Source organism: Galeopterus variegatus, unplaced genomic scaffold (genome assembly GCF_000696425.1).
Source record: "Galeopterus variegatus unplaced genomic scaffold, G_variegatus-3.0.2 Scaffold673, whole genome shotgun sequence".
NCBI classification, from domain to species: Eukaryota; Metazoa; Chordata; class Mammalia; order Dermoptera; family Cynocephalidae; genus Galeopterus; species Galeopterus variegatus.
In genome coordinates, this window is record NW_007726784.1 from 16,651 (window position 1) to 31,711 (window position 15,061).

Consider the following 15,061-nt stretch of genomic DNA (forward strand, 5'->3'; position numbering starts at 1 on the left):
GAGTCAATAGACATCGGTCAATATAAAAATTTTTTATGTACAAAAAACACAATAAAAGACACCACCCAACTAGCATAAAGGGCCCTGCCTTCCCCCTTCATTTCTTCCAGAAATAAGTCATATCTCAAACTCAGCAAGCCCCAAGTAGTAGAACACGGCTGCCCTGGAAAGAGAAGGCTGAGACTTATGGGCCAGGGATTTAAGATCTCTCTCACCTTCCTTCTCCTTTCTTGGAAGAAGGAGATTCCATTGTTAAAGGCTGTGGAAAAGGAGATCTCTGCAGCCCTCTGCTACTGAGACTGTGAGACAAGCCAGAAAAGAGGCTGTGTCAAGGACAGGCTAATTATGGGGTCACCCCAAACTAGTTTCAGACCAAAAAGCCTGCCTTGTTGTGATGCCTATTTACAGTAGCTGAAATATGAAGAGGGGCCCATACAGGACCACCAGGTCTCTGGCTTTATTTCCATGTGCAGGGAGAAGACCCTGCTGAAGGGTATTAGTTTCAGACCAAAAAGCCTGCCTTGTTGTGATGCCTATTTACAGTAGCTGAAATATGAAGAGGGGCCCAGACAGGACCACCAGGTCTCTGGCTTTATTTCCATGTGCAGGGAGAAGACCCTGCTGAAGGGTAAACAGAGGGACCGGCCCAGGGATTTTCTCAACTCTTCTGGTTCTCAGCAGGCCAATGTGGTGTCTAGTAACAGACAAAAAGGCAGGAGAGCAATGGCCTCAGACACCCCTTGTCTTGACCTCTTGCACCGTGGCCAGGGCTGCAGTGAGCTAGGAGACCAAGGTTCCCGAGGGGCTCACTAGGTCCTGGGGGAGGCTTTCTCGGGCCTCTTGCATGCGGCGCCGAGCTCGACGGAAGGCCTCTGCAAGGGAAGGAGACACATCAGTCAGCTTCCATGGTGGGCAGAGGAACATGGCCCATGCTGACCCTGGGGGGCCAGCCAGGGAAGGAGGAAACCTACCCAGCACATTGTGAATGGAACTCTGCTGGCTGAATCCTTCCAGACGGTCCAACACACTCCGCATCTTTTTCCGGAGGGAGCTTGATTCCATGAAGGCTCTGCAGGGAAGCCCACCACATGGTCATAGCTGTTCTCTGGCCCTCAGGAATAAGCAGCCCCAAGGCAAAGGGTCAGAGTCTCTCACCTGGATTGCTGCAGACAGTGCAAGCGGAAGGTGACACTGCCTGTGGTCTCTGTGCGGAGTCCAAAGCGGCTCAGACGCTCCCCCTGTGGCATACAGTTGAGACAGTGTCCGGTTTCTGCAGCCTCTAGAGCCTAGGCACCATGCTCACCTCACCCCCATTCCCATTCCCACTTTTGGGGAAAGCAGTTCTGATGGGGAAACCTCATTCTATCACCCAGCCCCATCACCTCAAGGCTAACACTGGGCTCCCAACTGTAAATCAGAAACATTCCAACCTCATTTGAGAATAGCAGTCTCACATGCTTACTGTGAATCCTCCCCACAACTGATTACAGAGAGCTAACACTGGGCTCCCAACTGTAAATCAGAAACATTCCAATCTCATTTGAGAATAGCAGTCTCACATGCTTACTGTGAATCCTCCCCACAACTGATTACAGAGGCTCTCCGTGATGGGGAAAAAGAAGGGGTCAGCTATTCCAACAGGGACCAGGGGAAAAGTCTAAAGAAGAGATTTCCAGAGATCTTCTAGGACAGCAGTGTAGATATTTATGCTTGGTTCAAACTGGGGCTGTGACTTCCAGCTTAAGCAACAGGAAGAAAGGGGCTAAGTAACACTGAAGCGATGAATAACTAAGGGGCCTTCACCCAGATCCCACTTTCTACAGAATGGAAAGACAGGGCCCTAAGTTCCCAGTATGAAGTCTCTCCAGGGACAAAAGTCACCTTGAAGGTTCCTGGTATCCGCACATAGGAGAGGTCCTCCAGTTCCAGAGAACCACCAATGAAAAACCTCCTCAGCTCAGCCACCGTACCAAGCTCCATGGGTCTCCACGTGGAGACAGTCAGGGTGTGCAAGCCTGTGCGAGAGACGAGGATGGGGCCAGGTCCAGAAAGGGAACACGGCCCCTCACTGACACCCCAGCAATGACCCAGGCCTAGACACCTCTGAAACACCTGGTCTGTGATGACCTGACCTTTGGTGAAGGTTATCATGGTGGTTAAGAGCACCTGTTTGGAAATCAATCAGACAGAAACTCAAATCTCAGCTCTGCCAGTCACTCCCTGTATACCCAGGACAAGTTTCCTAACCTCGCCGAGACTCTTTCTCCTCATCTAGTAAAATGGAAGTAACAACAACACCGACAACTCACAGACTGGTTGGGAGAATTAAATGAGAGGCATTTAGCATAATGCCTGGCACACAAGAAAAGATAGTTACTTTAATTTCCAAATTAATGCTGATTCATTCAACACATGTGCCCAAAGCCTGTTTCGTCATGCAGACTCTCCCTCAAGGCCGTAAGTCCAATCACAGGAGCAAGGAGCACAAAACAGAGACTGTCAGGCTGCTTAGCTTCCAATTTCATGTGGTTCCAATTTCACGTGGTTATCTCCAAGGAGGGGAGAAGAAATTCTTCAAAGGAGCAAGGAATCTTCCAAGTTAAATGCTTCTAATTCCCAATTATCCCTACTTCTCTCCAGGAGCATTCAAATCTTTTGCAACTGTTGGTCTTGTTCCTAGGACTTAGGGCATGTGGGGCACATGAAGGGTGGGGACAAGAGATTACCTGGGGTGGCAGGCAGCACCACAGACCCATAGCCTTCCACACGATACCTCTGCCAGAAGTCCAGCGAGAGGACCTCACAGTAGAGCACAGGCCACTCTGGGAGAGCATCTGGGAGCAAGTGAGAGAAGCAGCAGCCAGGTCACAGGAGGCCTTCACCAGGAGAGGGTGCAGGCTGAGAAGAACCAAGGCCCAGGATCCGCTGCAGAGCCACTCACCAGCAGATTCATCCTCGTGGAGGAAGAAGGCTTCGAATGTGAATGGGTAGGAGAAGTAGGCCACCTTGTCCTAAAAAAGGGGAGTGTCACTTTATACTCAGTATCATTGGGTAGGCAGGGCCTCACTTGAAATTTGTTCTCCCTGTGGCCAATGACAAGGTCTCCTTCACTAGGAAAAAAAAAAAATTATCACCTCTGGTGGGAAATAAGAGGCAAAGGGATACCCAAATACAAGCTGCTTCCATTCTCCAAAAGGCAAAGAGAAGACCCTCGACTAGGCAGCCCTGCAGAGCCCACAAGGAAGAGTCAGATCCAACTCTGGGATCCTCCCCAGAGTACATGGATGGTGGCCTGATAAAGCTTCAAATGCCACCCCAGGAGACAATTCCTGTTCCCTTCCAGATTCCCTCTCTCATCCTCCATACCATTCCCAGGGACTTGGTGGCACAGGTCTGTGTTATTCCTGAGAGCTGCTGGAATGCTGGGCTTGACCAGTCTGAAAGCCAAAGACCAGATATAGTAAGCTCACCTGGGAGGAGACCAAGTAGTTGAGAAAAAGACAAAATTCCTTTATTCATTTATTCATTCATTCATTCATGCAATCAATCATTTGTGGAGTAACATTTATAAAGCAAATGTATTTCACAGGGCCTAGCCTCCAAAGCCCTGTAGTTTCAGGTATAGCCTAACTTTTTAAAATTACACATAGGAATGTTAAGCTTGCAAAAAAACAGGAAACTTTCCCCAGGCTAAAGTCTCTGTTGTAGATAAAGAATTGTAACACAGCAAAATTGCTGGCTCAAAGGGCAGATGTCCTCGGTGCAGGTTGACCTACTGATTGATATGTTGAGAAAGTTACTTGATTGTTATGTAAACATACTGAGGAAATTGCTGTAGGAAAAGAAAGTCTTTGCTAGGAACAAGCTTTTGTTGGTGGATTGACTTAACCTTTTGCAAATTGCATTATGGAATGTCACTTTGTTTATTTCACTGATGTCACTAGTTTCCATTGTTAAAACTATACTTAGCCATAACTCTGCCCATGTCCTTGTGTTCTTTGTAATGATTAAATCAACTGAATTTTCTTGTGAGACTTCCTTGTCTTTATAATAAAAGGGAGAAGCTAACTTTGAATTGGGGCTGTCACATTCAGCTTTCTCCTACTGATGGGGAAATTACTGAAGTGCAACCCTTCCAGGCCTCTCAATGCATTCATACTGCTTTGAGTAATCGAGTAATTCTTTTTTACATCTCTGTTACACAGGGGGAAGTGTAACAATCATTCATTTACTGAGCATCTGCTATGTGTTAGTCATACTGCTTTGAGTAATCGAGTGATTCTTTTTTACGTCTCTGTTACACAGGGGGAAGTGTAACAATCATTCATTTACTGAGCATCTGCTATGTGTTAGTATATCCTGGGGATATTTTGGTGACCACATAGAAAAGATCCCCATCTCTCAGAGAACTAACTTTGTACTGGGAGGGGATGGGTGGGCAAAAGACAACAAACAAACCAACAAGGGACTATCAGGTGGTGATAAGAGCCATAAAAAAGAGTGAAGGGACTGAGTGACTTAGAGGCTCATTAAGATTGGGTGGTGAGAGAAGCCTCTCAGAAGTAACATAGGCTGAGACCTAAACTCAAGAAGAACCAGCCACCCCAAGATATGGCAGAAGGGGTTTCAGACAAAGTAAAAGGTCCTGAAAAGGCTCTGAGGTGGGAATGAATGTGGCATGTTCAAGAACAGAAAGAATGACTGTAATGTTGTAAGGGGCAGGTAGGCGAGGCCAGGTCATTCAGGGTACAGAGTTTGGATTTTACTCTAAGTGGGAGAGGAAGCTGTTGGGGTTTTCAGCCCAAAAGAGACACAACTGCTTCACATTTTTAAATGCTCGACTTGGCTATGGTGTATGTGGAAAGTGAACTGCAAGGGGGAGCAAGAGAGGAAGCAAGAGGATAAGTTAGAAACTTCGGGCACTGGCCTAGGCAAGAGATGGTGGGGGGGGGGGCACGAGAGAGAATAAACGGATTCAGGACAGCTTGTGAAGACAGAGCTAGAGCCATCAGTCGATGGCTATAGGGAGCTAGAGAAGGTGAGGAATCCAGGATGTCTCCTAGGTTTTTGGCATCAGCAAGTAAGTGGATGACACTGCCACTCTGCTGGGGTGGGGAAGACCAGGGAGGAGAGAGGTGAGGGAAGAGGAGGAATCAAGAGTTCTTTCTGGTAATGTTGAACAGAAGTGACAAAGAGGTGACTGGATCTGAGTCTGGAATTCAGGGGAGAGGTTAAGGCTGGAGACAGAAATCTGGGAGTCTGAGACATAGACATGGTATTCAAGCCATGGGACGAATGGGATCGCCTAAGACGACTGTAGGTAGAGAGTAACAGAAGGCTAGCCTCAGCTTTGGCTGCTCCAACAGTTTAACATCAACAGAAGGGGAGGAATCAGCCAAAGAGGCAGATGAGCCACCAACAATATGGAAGCGAGGCGTGTGGAGCCAGAAGCCAAGAGAAGGGTTTCATGAAGAAAAGTGAGCTGTGTCAAATGCTTCAGAGAAGTCAAACAAAGAGAAAGAGAGTTACCCTTAGATGTGACAATGTGGAAGCGATCTACGACCTTGAAAAGAACAGGAACAGTCTCAGTCGAGGAGTGGAGAAGGAAGCCTGACCAAATGCCCAGAACGGTCGGAATGCGTATAGAAGCAGAGTCGTAGGAACATTACTTACTAGTGGTTGGCAATTCCACAAAGAAGTGGACGTAGAGATTGTCATACTCATAGCCTTGGGCTGAAACTAAGAAAGAAAACAGGAAACTATTTTAGCTTATTCTCCTACCACCTTTAGCACCCAACCCAGTCTTAAGGGGCCTACATGCTCTGGCAGCAAGTCTTTTGGGGAACAGGAACCCTCAGTGTTTCCAGCAAAGACTCATCACTGAGTTTTCCACGTACTGCAGACAGCTTAAGGCCTCCACCAGGGTGGGGTAGATTATTCACAGCTTCATCTGGGCACCTGCCCAAGCATCAGGAGATCTCTGTCAAGACACTTACCTACCTCTCCATTTACAAAGAGCCGGAGGGCACCTGGGACGGTCTAAGATGGAGAGAAGTGGAAAAAGATCAGGAGGTCTGGAAGGAATCCAGCCCTATCCATAAATCTGCAGAAGACCTGATGCTGGATGTCAAACCCTGGGCATCACTATTGCACTTTCTTGCCACCCTGACACTTCTCCTCAGATCTAAAAAGTTAATTGTTTAGAGAGATGAGGAGACCTGTAGGTAATTCTATCCTTGCTTCGAGATCTAGGGATGGCACTATTGCAGTGAGGGAAGACAAAGAATAGGACAACAGAATAAATGACCTACAGTTTTTTGTTTTTTTTTTAAGAACCAAAATATTTGACAAATGGGAATGACATCCTTCCCTCTCTATGGGGAACTTTGGAAAAATACCCACGGGAAGGGTGAGGAAGACATTTCTTTATATTTATTTATAAAGTTAATTATAAAGCAATACATGAGTCCATTATCACTTGCAAAAATTCAAAACTACTCTAAGTTTAAGGAATAAAAATTTTAAATCCCTGACATATTCCTCTTACTACCCACTATCCACTAACACCTCCCTATCCCACCCCCTCCCCAGAGAAAGCCACCCACGGCACGTGTGTGTACTCTCTCAGACATTTTTCCCCGCATTAATACTTCTGTATCAATTAGCAATGTTTCAAATCACATCACAGGGCTAGACTCTACGTGCTATTCTTTGACTTCCTTTTTACACTGAAGAGTATATCCTGGAGACCTTCAAGAGAGGTATAGTAACTCATCCACACTCGGAATGTTCTGGCTAAACACAGGTCACAGTGCAGCAGGAAGCCAAGCTACTCACCGTCTCAAAGTCAGTGCCCACGAGGCTGCTGAGATACTCCTTGTGCCGGCCATAAAGCTGAGGAAACAAACCAAATCAAAACTCAAGAAGCAACCCAAGCCAGACCAGAGTTCAGTTCTGAATGGGAGAAAGAAAAGAGGCAATAACGAAAAGGCCACCAAGAGCTGGAGGCCTAAGCATTCCAGCCACTGACATTTTAAAGTGAAACACAGGGAGTCAGCTGGTCTGGGACCAATCCTGACTCTAGCACGTACAAGCTCCAGGGACTACTTAGCTCCTTAATCTCAGTTTCCTCATTCATAAAGTGGTAATAGTAAAAGTATTCACCTCAAAGCATTGTTGTAGATCTAAATGAAATAATGTGGGTGAAGTGTCTAGCACAGAGCATGGTAAATGCTCAAATAAATGGTCATGGTTATTATTGTACTTAGCTCCTTAATCTCAGTTTCCTCATTCATAAAGTGGTAATAGTAAAAGTATTCACCTCAAAGCATTGTTGTAGATCTAAATGAAATAAGGTGGGTGAAGTGTCTAGCACAGAGCATGGTAAATGCTCAAATAAATGGTCATGGTTATTATTATGTTAAAATATGATCAAAAACTTCTGGGTGATATGTCATCAGTGCTTCCTAGGTCTCAAGAAGGCTGTGAAGGGCAAGGCTTTTCCCTAGCAACTGCTGACATCAACCTCAGACAGGGTCTCAGCTCCAAGCACTGGATGAACGAGCTCTTACATCCTTGAACACACGCTGCTCCCGCTCCTCCTCCTCCGGCTGTGCGAGGGAAGACACGTTGTCGATCGTATACTTCCACAGCTCCTGCTTCTCCCCCTCTGTCTCGATTCTGTAAGGTCAAAGCCACAAAAGGACCAACTCTGCTAATAAGAGACAGGCCCTTCAGATCTAGCCCAGGGATGAGCTATCACTGGCCGTACACCTCACTTGAAGTATATGATGACGAAATGGCCATAATGATGGCCAGGAGAGGGAAACAAAATGGTAATGCAGAAAGGGCTCCACGTTAGTTTCAGAGAGCACAGGTTTTGAGCCCATTTCTGTCTCAAAGACATGGTGAGACCCCAAGGCACAACACCGTTGCACCCAGTTCTCTCACCTGACAAATGGACGGGTTAGTCTAGATAATTTCTAATTTATAGTTTGGTTTTTTTTGTTGCTGTTCTGTTATCTAAGATATATAAGCATACTTTGAAAAGTTCTTGGAAAGATTTGTAGTATCTTTTAATTCTATCTTTCCATGAACTTTTTGAAGTACCCTAGTAGAGATGAGGAACAGTCGGCCCAGAGGAAAAGACCGGGCTGAGTTCACCTGCCACTGTTCCGGTCAGTCCCTATGCTCAACAGCGAATCATCTCCACTTAACCACAATGCTGAAGCGATCCCTTTTAAACTGGTGCAGTTGCACATTTTCTGAGAACACGGTCCCCGATTTCCCAAGGGCCTATGACCCAGAATAGAATATGAACCACCACTGCCTGGGAGTTTAAAAGTTAGACCAGACAGAGGGCTTTCTGGGAATCTCCTCGGCTGAGGCAAGCAGGGAAGCCACGAGAAGGAATGCCAGTCTTCACTACTCCACTCCTCTCCTCACCGGTAGGGCCCTTTGAGGCCAGTGAAGTCAGGTTTCACTGTGATCACACCATTGCTGTCCACCTTCAGAGTACAGAGGACATACTCGTACTTCTTATAGCCAAGCCTAGAAAGCAGGAAACACCAGCACCAAGGTTCAGGATCACTGGTCCCGCCTCCAGGAAAAGAGGAAGAGGTAGTCAGCCCACTTCAGGGGAGAGCACAGAGGCAGGAGTGAGAACTATCACGGTAAAACACTGTCTTCCAATGACAACTAAGAAGAAAAGGAAGACAGAGTCCCTCCCCCCCATCTACTAGGTGATGGCTAGCGCGAGCAGAGGAAGGAGATCTGAGCTGGCAGTATGGAGCTCCACTCACTTTCCATAGGGCCCCAGATCTGCCATGATGTACATTGTCTGAAGAGGGGTGTTAATGACATGGTTGTTCCTGATGAATTCTTCTGAGGGTTCCCAGGTGACAATGCGCGATTTGAGGATGCCGCCCTCCCTGGGAGACAGCACAGGAAGGGTCACTTCCCTGGCACACCCTGAAGAGCCTGAAGGGGAAACGGGAGCCCACCCCAGTGGAGGTCCCCTGCACGATGGGAAGCTCGAGTGGGCGGACATGCCAAGAACCCCGGCGTGTTAGGACTGCAGAGGCGCCCCCAGCCCTGCACTGCCCAGACACACTTGCACTCACGTCCCTCGCCTGTCCTGCCGTCGCCGCCTGACATTTGCCATTCGCTCAACCAAGAATGATGGCACCTCGCTGGCTGAGGTGGTCATTTTCTGACAGTGCTGGGAAAAGAGAGCAGCCCTATGTAAGCCATCTGGTCAGGGCCACATGGGGCCAAGTTCCTGAGGGAAGTCTTCCTTCTGAAACCTCATCCGGGACCTGAACCTAACAGGTACAGCCACCTCACAATCATGCATGCTAATGGAGGAAAGCAGTGGCACAAACAACCCAAAGAAGATTCCTACTGCAACTTGGTTTGCCCTGGGATTTTAGAAATCAGATCTTTGCGCTAATTTTAAAGTCAGTCTGAGGTGCCGGCCCGTGGCTCACTTGGGAGAGTGCGGTGCTGATAACAAGGCCACGGGTTCGGATCCCTATGTAGGGATGGCTGGTTGGCTCACTTGGGAAAGCGTGGTGCTGACAACACCAAGTCAAGGGTTAAGATCCCCTTACTGGTCATCTTTTAAAATAAAAATAAAATAAAATAAAAAATAAAGTCAGTCTGCATTGTCTGAGCACATGCCAACTCAAAGTTGGGTTAGTTTGCCTGGTAGAATTTGAAGTTAATTAGATGTTGGAAAATGCCAAATGGGACACAAGTATTTTGTGGAAAATTCACACATGGCAACTGAGCACTAACTGCATTTTTACTTGCTTTCCCCAAACAGACAATCCAAATTTTAGATGCTACCAACCCACAGCTCTTCTAACAAGAGCATGCCAATCTTTCAAAAACACTTATTTAACACCAGTTCCTTGCAGAGATCTATAGGGTCACACATAAAAATAAGAAAATATAGGCCCCAACCTCAAGGAGTTTAAAAGCTCACTGAGAAGACCGAACATATGCAGTGAATGAAGAAAATGTAAAACAAGTCCACAAGGGTATGCTGGCACAGGCAAATTGAGGACGTAAGCCATTCTTCAGGGCGGTACTGAATCCCTCTTCAAACCCACGTACTGAGTCTTGGCTGAATCCCCTGATTAAGTACTCTGCCCACCTGTCTTACCACATGCTGCATGGAGGAAGTCAAGCCCGGTGGCTGCTTCTCCCAGTTCGCTGCTTCTGACTAAGGAACTCACCTCACAGCTAAAGAAGTGTGGCAATGGGCTCATGCTCATGGAATTCACTGGTCTTACCATGTTCCCCATCATCCTGAAGCAGCCGGTCTGATAGAACGGTGGAATGGCCTTTTGAAGTCACAGTTACAGCACCAGCTTGGTGCCAATACCCTGCAGGGCTGGAGCAAAGTCCTCCAGCAGGCTGTATATGCCCCACATCAGCGCCCAATATATGGTACTGTCTCTCCCATAGCCAGGATTCACGGGTCCAGGAATCAAGGGGTGGAAACGGAAGTGGCTCCACTAACCATTACTCCTAGGGACCCATAGCAAAATTTTTGCTTCCTGTCCCCGCAACTTTATGCTCTGCTGGTCTAGAGGTCTTAGTTCCAGAGGGAGGAGTGCTTCCATCAGGAGACACAAAAATGATCCCACTGAACTGGAAGTTAAGGCTGCCTCCTGGCCACTTTGAGCTCCTCATGGCTCTGAATCAATAGGCTGTGAAAGGAGATACGGTGTTGGGTGGGGTGACTGACCCAGACCACCAATGGGAAGTTGGACTACTACTTCACAATGGAGGCAAGGAAGATTATGTCTGGAATACAGGAGATCCCTTAGGACGTCTCTTAGTACTACCATGCCCTGTGATTAAGGTCAATGGAAAATTACCCAAATCCAGGCAAGACTACAAATGGCCCAGACTCTTCAGGGATGAAGGTTTGGGTCACTCCACCAGGTAAAGAACCACGACCCGCTGAGGTGCTCACCGAAGGCAAAGGAAATACAGAGTGGGTAGTAGAAGAAGGTATAAATACCAGCTTTGAGCACGTGACCAGTTACAGAAACGAGGATCGTAATTGTTCTCCCTGTTGTGTTAAGAATATGTCTCTATGTATAAATATACTGTACACATATTAAGCAATCCTTTGTTTTTTGTTCCTCTGTTCTCTATCATGTACCATGAGACTTAGTGACTTTTTACCAGCATTTAAATGTTGTTAACCTCACTTCATAGTATTTGCAATTTTAAGTTATGGGATATTGGGAGAAGGGTAAATATCATTTAAGGACTTTACCTTTTTCTTCTTGGAAAGGGATTAATGCGTTTCCAGTTGTACGCAGGGTAGTGTATCATGTTAGGCAAAACTATTATGTTATTGTACCATTTGAAAATTAAGTGTGACTTGGGCCGGCCCGGTGGCGCACTGGATAAGTGCGCCGCTTGGGAAGCGCGGCGGCGCTCCCGCCCGAGGGTTCGGATCCCACATACAGACCGGTTCCCGCTCACTGGCTGAGCGAGGCGCGGGGGCAACACCGAGGGTTGCAATCCCGTTGCCGGTCCCCGGTCCGGTACGGGGGCAACACTGAGGGTTGCAATCCGTTGCCGGACATGGAAAAAGACAAAAGACAAAAAAAAAAAAAAGAAAAGAAAATTAAGTGTGACTTAAGGAGATAGTATGGACACCAAGTTGACAAGGGGTGGACATGTGAAGGTTAATTCTAGATGTCAACTTGGTTAGATGAAGTAATGCTGAGAAACCTGGTAAAGCAATCTTTTCAGGTGTGTCCGTGAGGGTGTTTCCAGCAGAGATTAGTATGAGAGTCTGAATGGCCTGGGTGTGAAAGGCCCACCCTCAGTGTGGGTGGGAACCATCCAATCCACTGGGGGTCCGGAGAGAACAAAAGACAGAGGAAGGAGGTGACGCTCTCTCTCAATCCACTGGAGCTGGGACACACTCTTCTCTCCTGTCTGTGGACATCAGAGCTTGAGACTCTTAATCCACTGGAGCTGGGGTACACTCTTCTCTCCTGTCTGTGGACATCAGAGCTTGAGACTCTTCAGCTTTTGGGTTCCAGAACTTACACCAAGGACACCATCAGCTTCCCTGGTTCCGAGGCTTTTGGACTTGGACTGAGCCACGCTTACCAGCATCCAGTTTATAGACGGCCTATCGTGGGACTTTTCTTCATAGTCACGTGAGCTAATTCCCCTAATAAATCCCTCTTATGTAATTATAACATATCCTATTGATTCTGTCTCTCTGGAGAACCCTAATACACAGGGAATCCAAGAATGTTAGAGCTAATAGGAGCCAGAGCGAGGTCTAATCCAACTCAGTTATTACAGATGGCATAGAGCCCATAGGTAAAAAGCACCTTGCCTAGGATCATAAGACTGAGTAGTACCAGTCACTATATTACATTGCCCCTGCAAGTACAACAGGGGAAAGTGTAAACTGTTATCATCTTTCTGGAAATCAGTCTGGCAATATTTACCACTACATGGAGGTAGACTGAGCAGACAAGGGACAATGGCTCACCTGGCTAAAGAGCTTCTCCTGCCACCCAATCACAACCTCCTCTTCTTCATCTTCATCTGGGCGATGTCCACCTCCAAAGATAACAGAGTGAGTAACATATGTTAGCCAAACCAGCATGACATCTTCCATAAAACCAGCTGGAGTTCAGTGATTTATTAAGCACTAAATCTAGACAAAGGCTAGAGAGGCTGTGGACATATTCTGAATAGTATGAACAGAAACCAAGAGTAGGACCCAAGAAGTCTTAAGCACAACTCTAATTTGAATGAAAGATAGTCTTGCCTTCCAGGAAATATTTAATCTACTTGAGTGTCAGGAACTGAAATTTAGATATAAGCTGAATAGCCACCCCTTCTTTAATCCCAACCATCTGCATTTGCTAGAAAAGAACCTTGGCATTTTTACCTTTACTATTCCTGAAGCCATATACATAGAATCACGAGCACTGTAACTTAGGGAAGCAAGTGTCAGGAGAGAACAGGGAAGGCAAAGAAATGATTTTTTAAAGTACCAAATCTAATACATTCCTGGCTGAGTATGCCTTTCTCGGAGACACATGCTTCACAACCCACCAACCCATACTCTTGCCCAGGAACATTTTTGAATAGAAAAAGAAACAACAAAAGCAGAAAGACTAGTGACCTAACACAAACATCCTGTCCTCTCTTCCTCACTCTTGGCTTCCCAGATAAGGAAAACCACAAGAACACACTTGATGTTCATATGCATATTTTTCAAGCAGTCTCCAATTTTTTTTTTTTTTCCTTTTTGTGACCGGCCGCACCACGCTCAGCCAGTGAGCACATCGCACCGGCCATCCCTATATAGGATTGGAACCCGCGGCGGGAGCGCTGCTGCACTCCCAACGCCGCACTCTCCCGAGTGTGCCACGGGCTCGGCCCAAGCAGTCTCCAATCTAAAAATTGTTTTTATATGTGTATTGAGACTTTGGAGCATATTTTCCCTTAAAAAAAAAAAGCCACAAATTGTATCTAGGTTGCCAGGCAAATTTATAACATACTAAAAGTATGGTATTTGTAACTCACTACATTTGACCACAATTTGGATCAGTATTTGGATGGCAGGAATCATCTTATTCAATTTCCATATACAACGTAATGTAGCAGTTAAGATGGCCTGAGTTCAAATCCTGGCTCCAACATTTACTGGCTCTGTGACCTTAGGCAAGAAACTCAATTTTTCATGCTTTCCATTTCTCCTTGGTAAAAAGGTGCGGATTTCTCTTAGACCAACAGACCTGGGTCTACTCTTCAAAGGTAACCCTACCGCCCCAGGTCCTTTCCCAGATCCCCAGGGTGCTGCATCACCACCATAACACCCACTGGCAGTTGGCTGAGGCCTAAAAGTGGCCAAGTCTATGAGGTCCTTCCCTGGCTGGGCAGCAGGCTGGTAATGAAGAAAGTTGCTTGATGTGATTCTTTGTAGGTGGACTCTGTCAAGAAAAGAGAAGCCCAACATACGCGTTACAAGACACACAACCTGATGAACGCAGTGCAAGGACGGGGGAAACAACGCACAAAGGAAATAGGGTTGCCAGGGCGGGCTGGTGCAGACAACAGAGAAGAGGTGGGTGGGTGGGAGGGTGGGCTGGGGACACAAGGCTCTGAGCGATTTGGGAGCCACCAAGACTTGAAAGAACTTGGGTTGGTCTGGACAGTGTGCCTGGAGGCTGTGCAGGGAGAGGAGTCCGGGTCGTGCGATGAGCTGAGAAGAGACCAGGGAGGAAGTGGTCGGGATTGTAAGCGGAAGTGGGGGTCTCAGAATACCAAGAAGTTCAGGCTCCAATGACCTAAGGGCATAAAAAGCATGGGGCCCCGGGGTAGGGTGGTGCGACTACCGGAGACGTAAATTGCGCACGGGGTCCCGGGAGCGATACACGGCCTCCCCGATGTCAGTGCTCCACACGGTCTCCGCCATGACAGCTGCGACGCGCCGCGACTGCGCCGGAAAGCGCGCCGTCCCCGGTTCCCCTGGCAACGGAGACGCTGAGTTCGGAAGGCCGCGGAGGCGCTGCGCGCGCAACCGGCCCTTCCCGCCGCTGCGAGCTCCGGTCGCCGCTGCCCTCCCTGTGCTGGGGCGGCGCATGCCGAGCGCCGGAGCGCGCTGAGACCGGGGTCCTGCTGATCACCCTTCACCGTGTGTGCGAACAAAGCTCCCTCACACCCAGGAAGGGACTTGATGTACAAATGAGGAAACAGGCACAGCCACCAGCCCGCTTCAAATGGATGCAGAAATGGTGACGGGGACCAGATCTAGGTGACCTGAGTCCCACTTTTTCCACCATGCCACACTGCCTTCCACTGAAAGGACGAAAACTTTGGCCTGAAAATCGGTGGATGAGACTGAAAGCGTGCACCCATCAGTCACAAAGAAATCAGGGAAGATGGTACCCAGACACACAAATATATTTTTGTAAGAAAAAAAAAAAATGTGTCAGAAGATTTATTAATCATTGTGTTGGTATTCACTGAGCCACAGAAAGAAAAAAACAAGGAAGCC

The 15,061-nt window shown here is 47.4% G+C and overlaps 1 protein-coding gene across 1 annotated transcript; it reads right to left on the reverse strand.

Annotated features, from left to right (window-relative positions):
• Window positions 1-535: 535 nt before the first annotated feature.
• MKS1 (Meckel syndrome, type 1) lies at window positions 536-14,479 on the reverse strand. Its single transcript, XM_008571274.1, has 17 exons — window positions 14,400-14,479; window positions 13,885-13,994; window positions 12,542-12,612; window positions 9,123-9,220; window positions 8,802-8,930; window positions 8,446-8,550; window positions 7,572-7,680; window positions 6,838-6,894; window positions 5,997-6,039; window positions 5,674-5,739; window positions 3,367-3,437; window positions 2,942-3,011; window positions 2,727-2,834; window positions 1,882-2,015; window positions 1,156-1,238; window positions 972-1,069; window positions 536-872 (listed from the first exon to the last, which is right to left on the reverse strand). The coding sequence occupies exons 1-17, from the start codon at window positions 14,477-14,479 to the stop codon at window positions 781-783; spliced, it is 1,524 nt and encodes a 507-aa protein (XP_008569496.1). The 3' UTR covers window positions 536-780.
• Between the last annotated feature and the right edge of the window lie 582 nt (window positions 14,480-15,061).

Excerpts from the sequence above, each read along its gene's own strand:
- MKS1 (XM_008571274.1), bottom strand. The coding sequence starts at position 14,479 with ATGGCGGAGACCGTGTGGAGCACTGACATCGGGGAGGCCGTGTATCGC. Across the intron at positions 7,681-8,445 it reads GGCCTCAAAGGGCCCTACCG|AATCGAGACAGAGGGGGAGA; the intron begins GTGAGGAGAGGA and ends TTGACCTTACAG. Across the intron at positions 3,438-5,673 it reads TGTGGAATTGCCAACCACTA|ACTGGTCAAGCCCAGCATTC; the intron begins GTAAGTAATGTT and ends TTTGGCTTTCAG.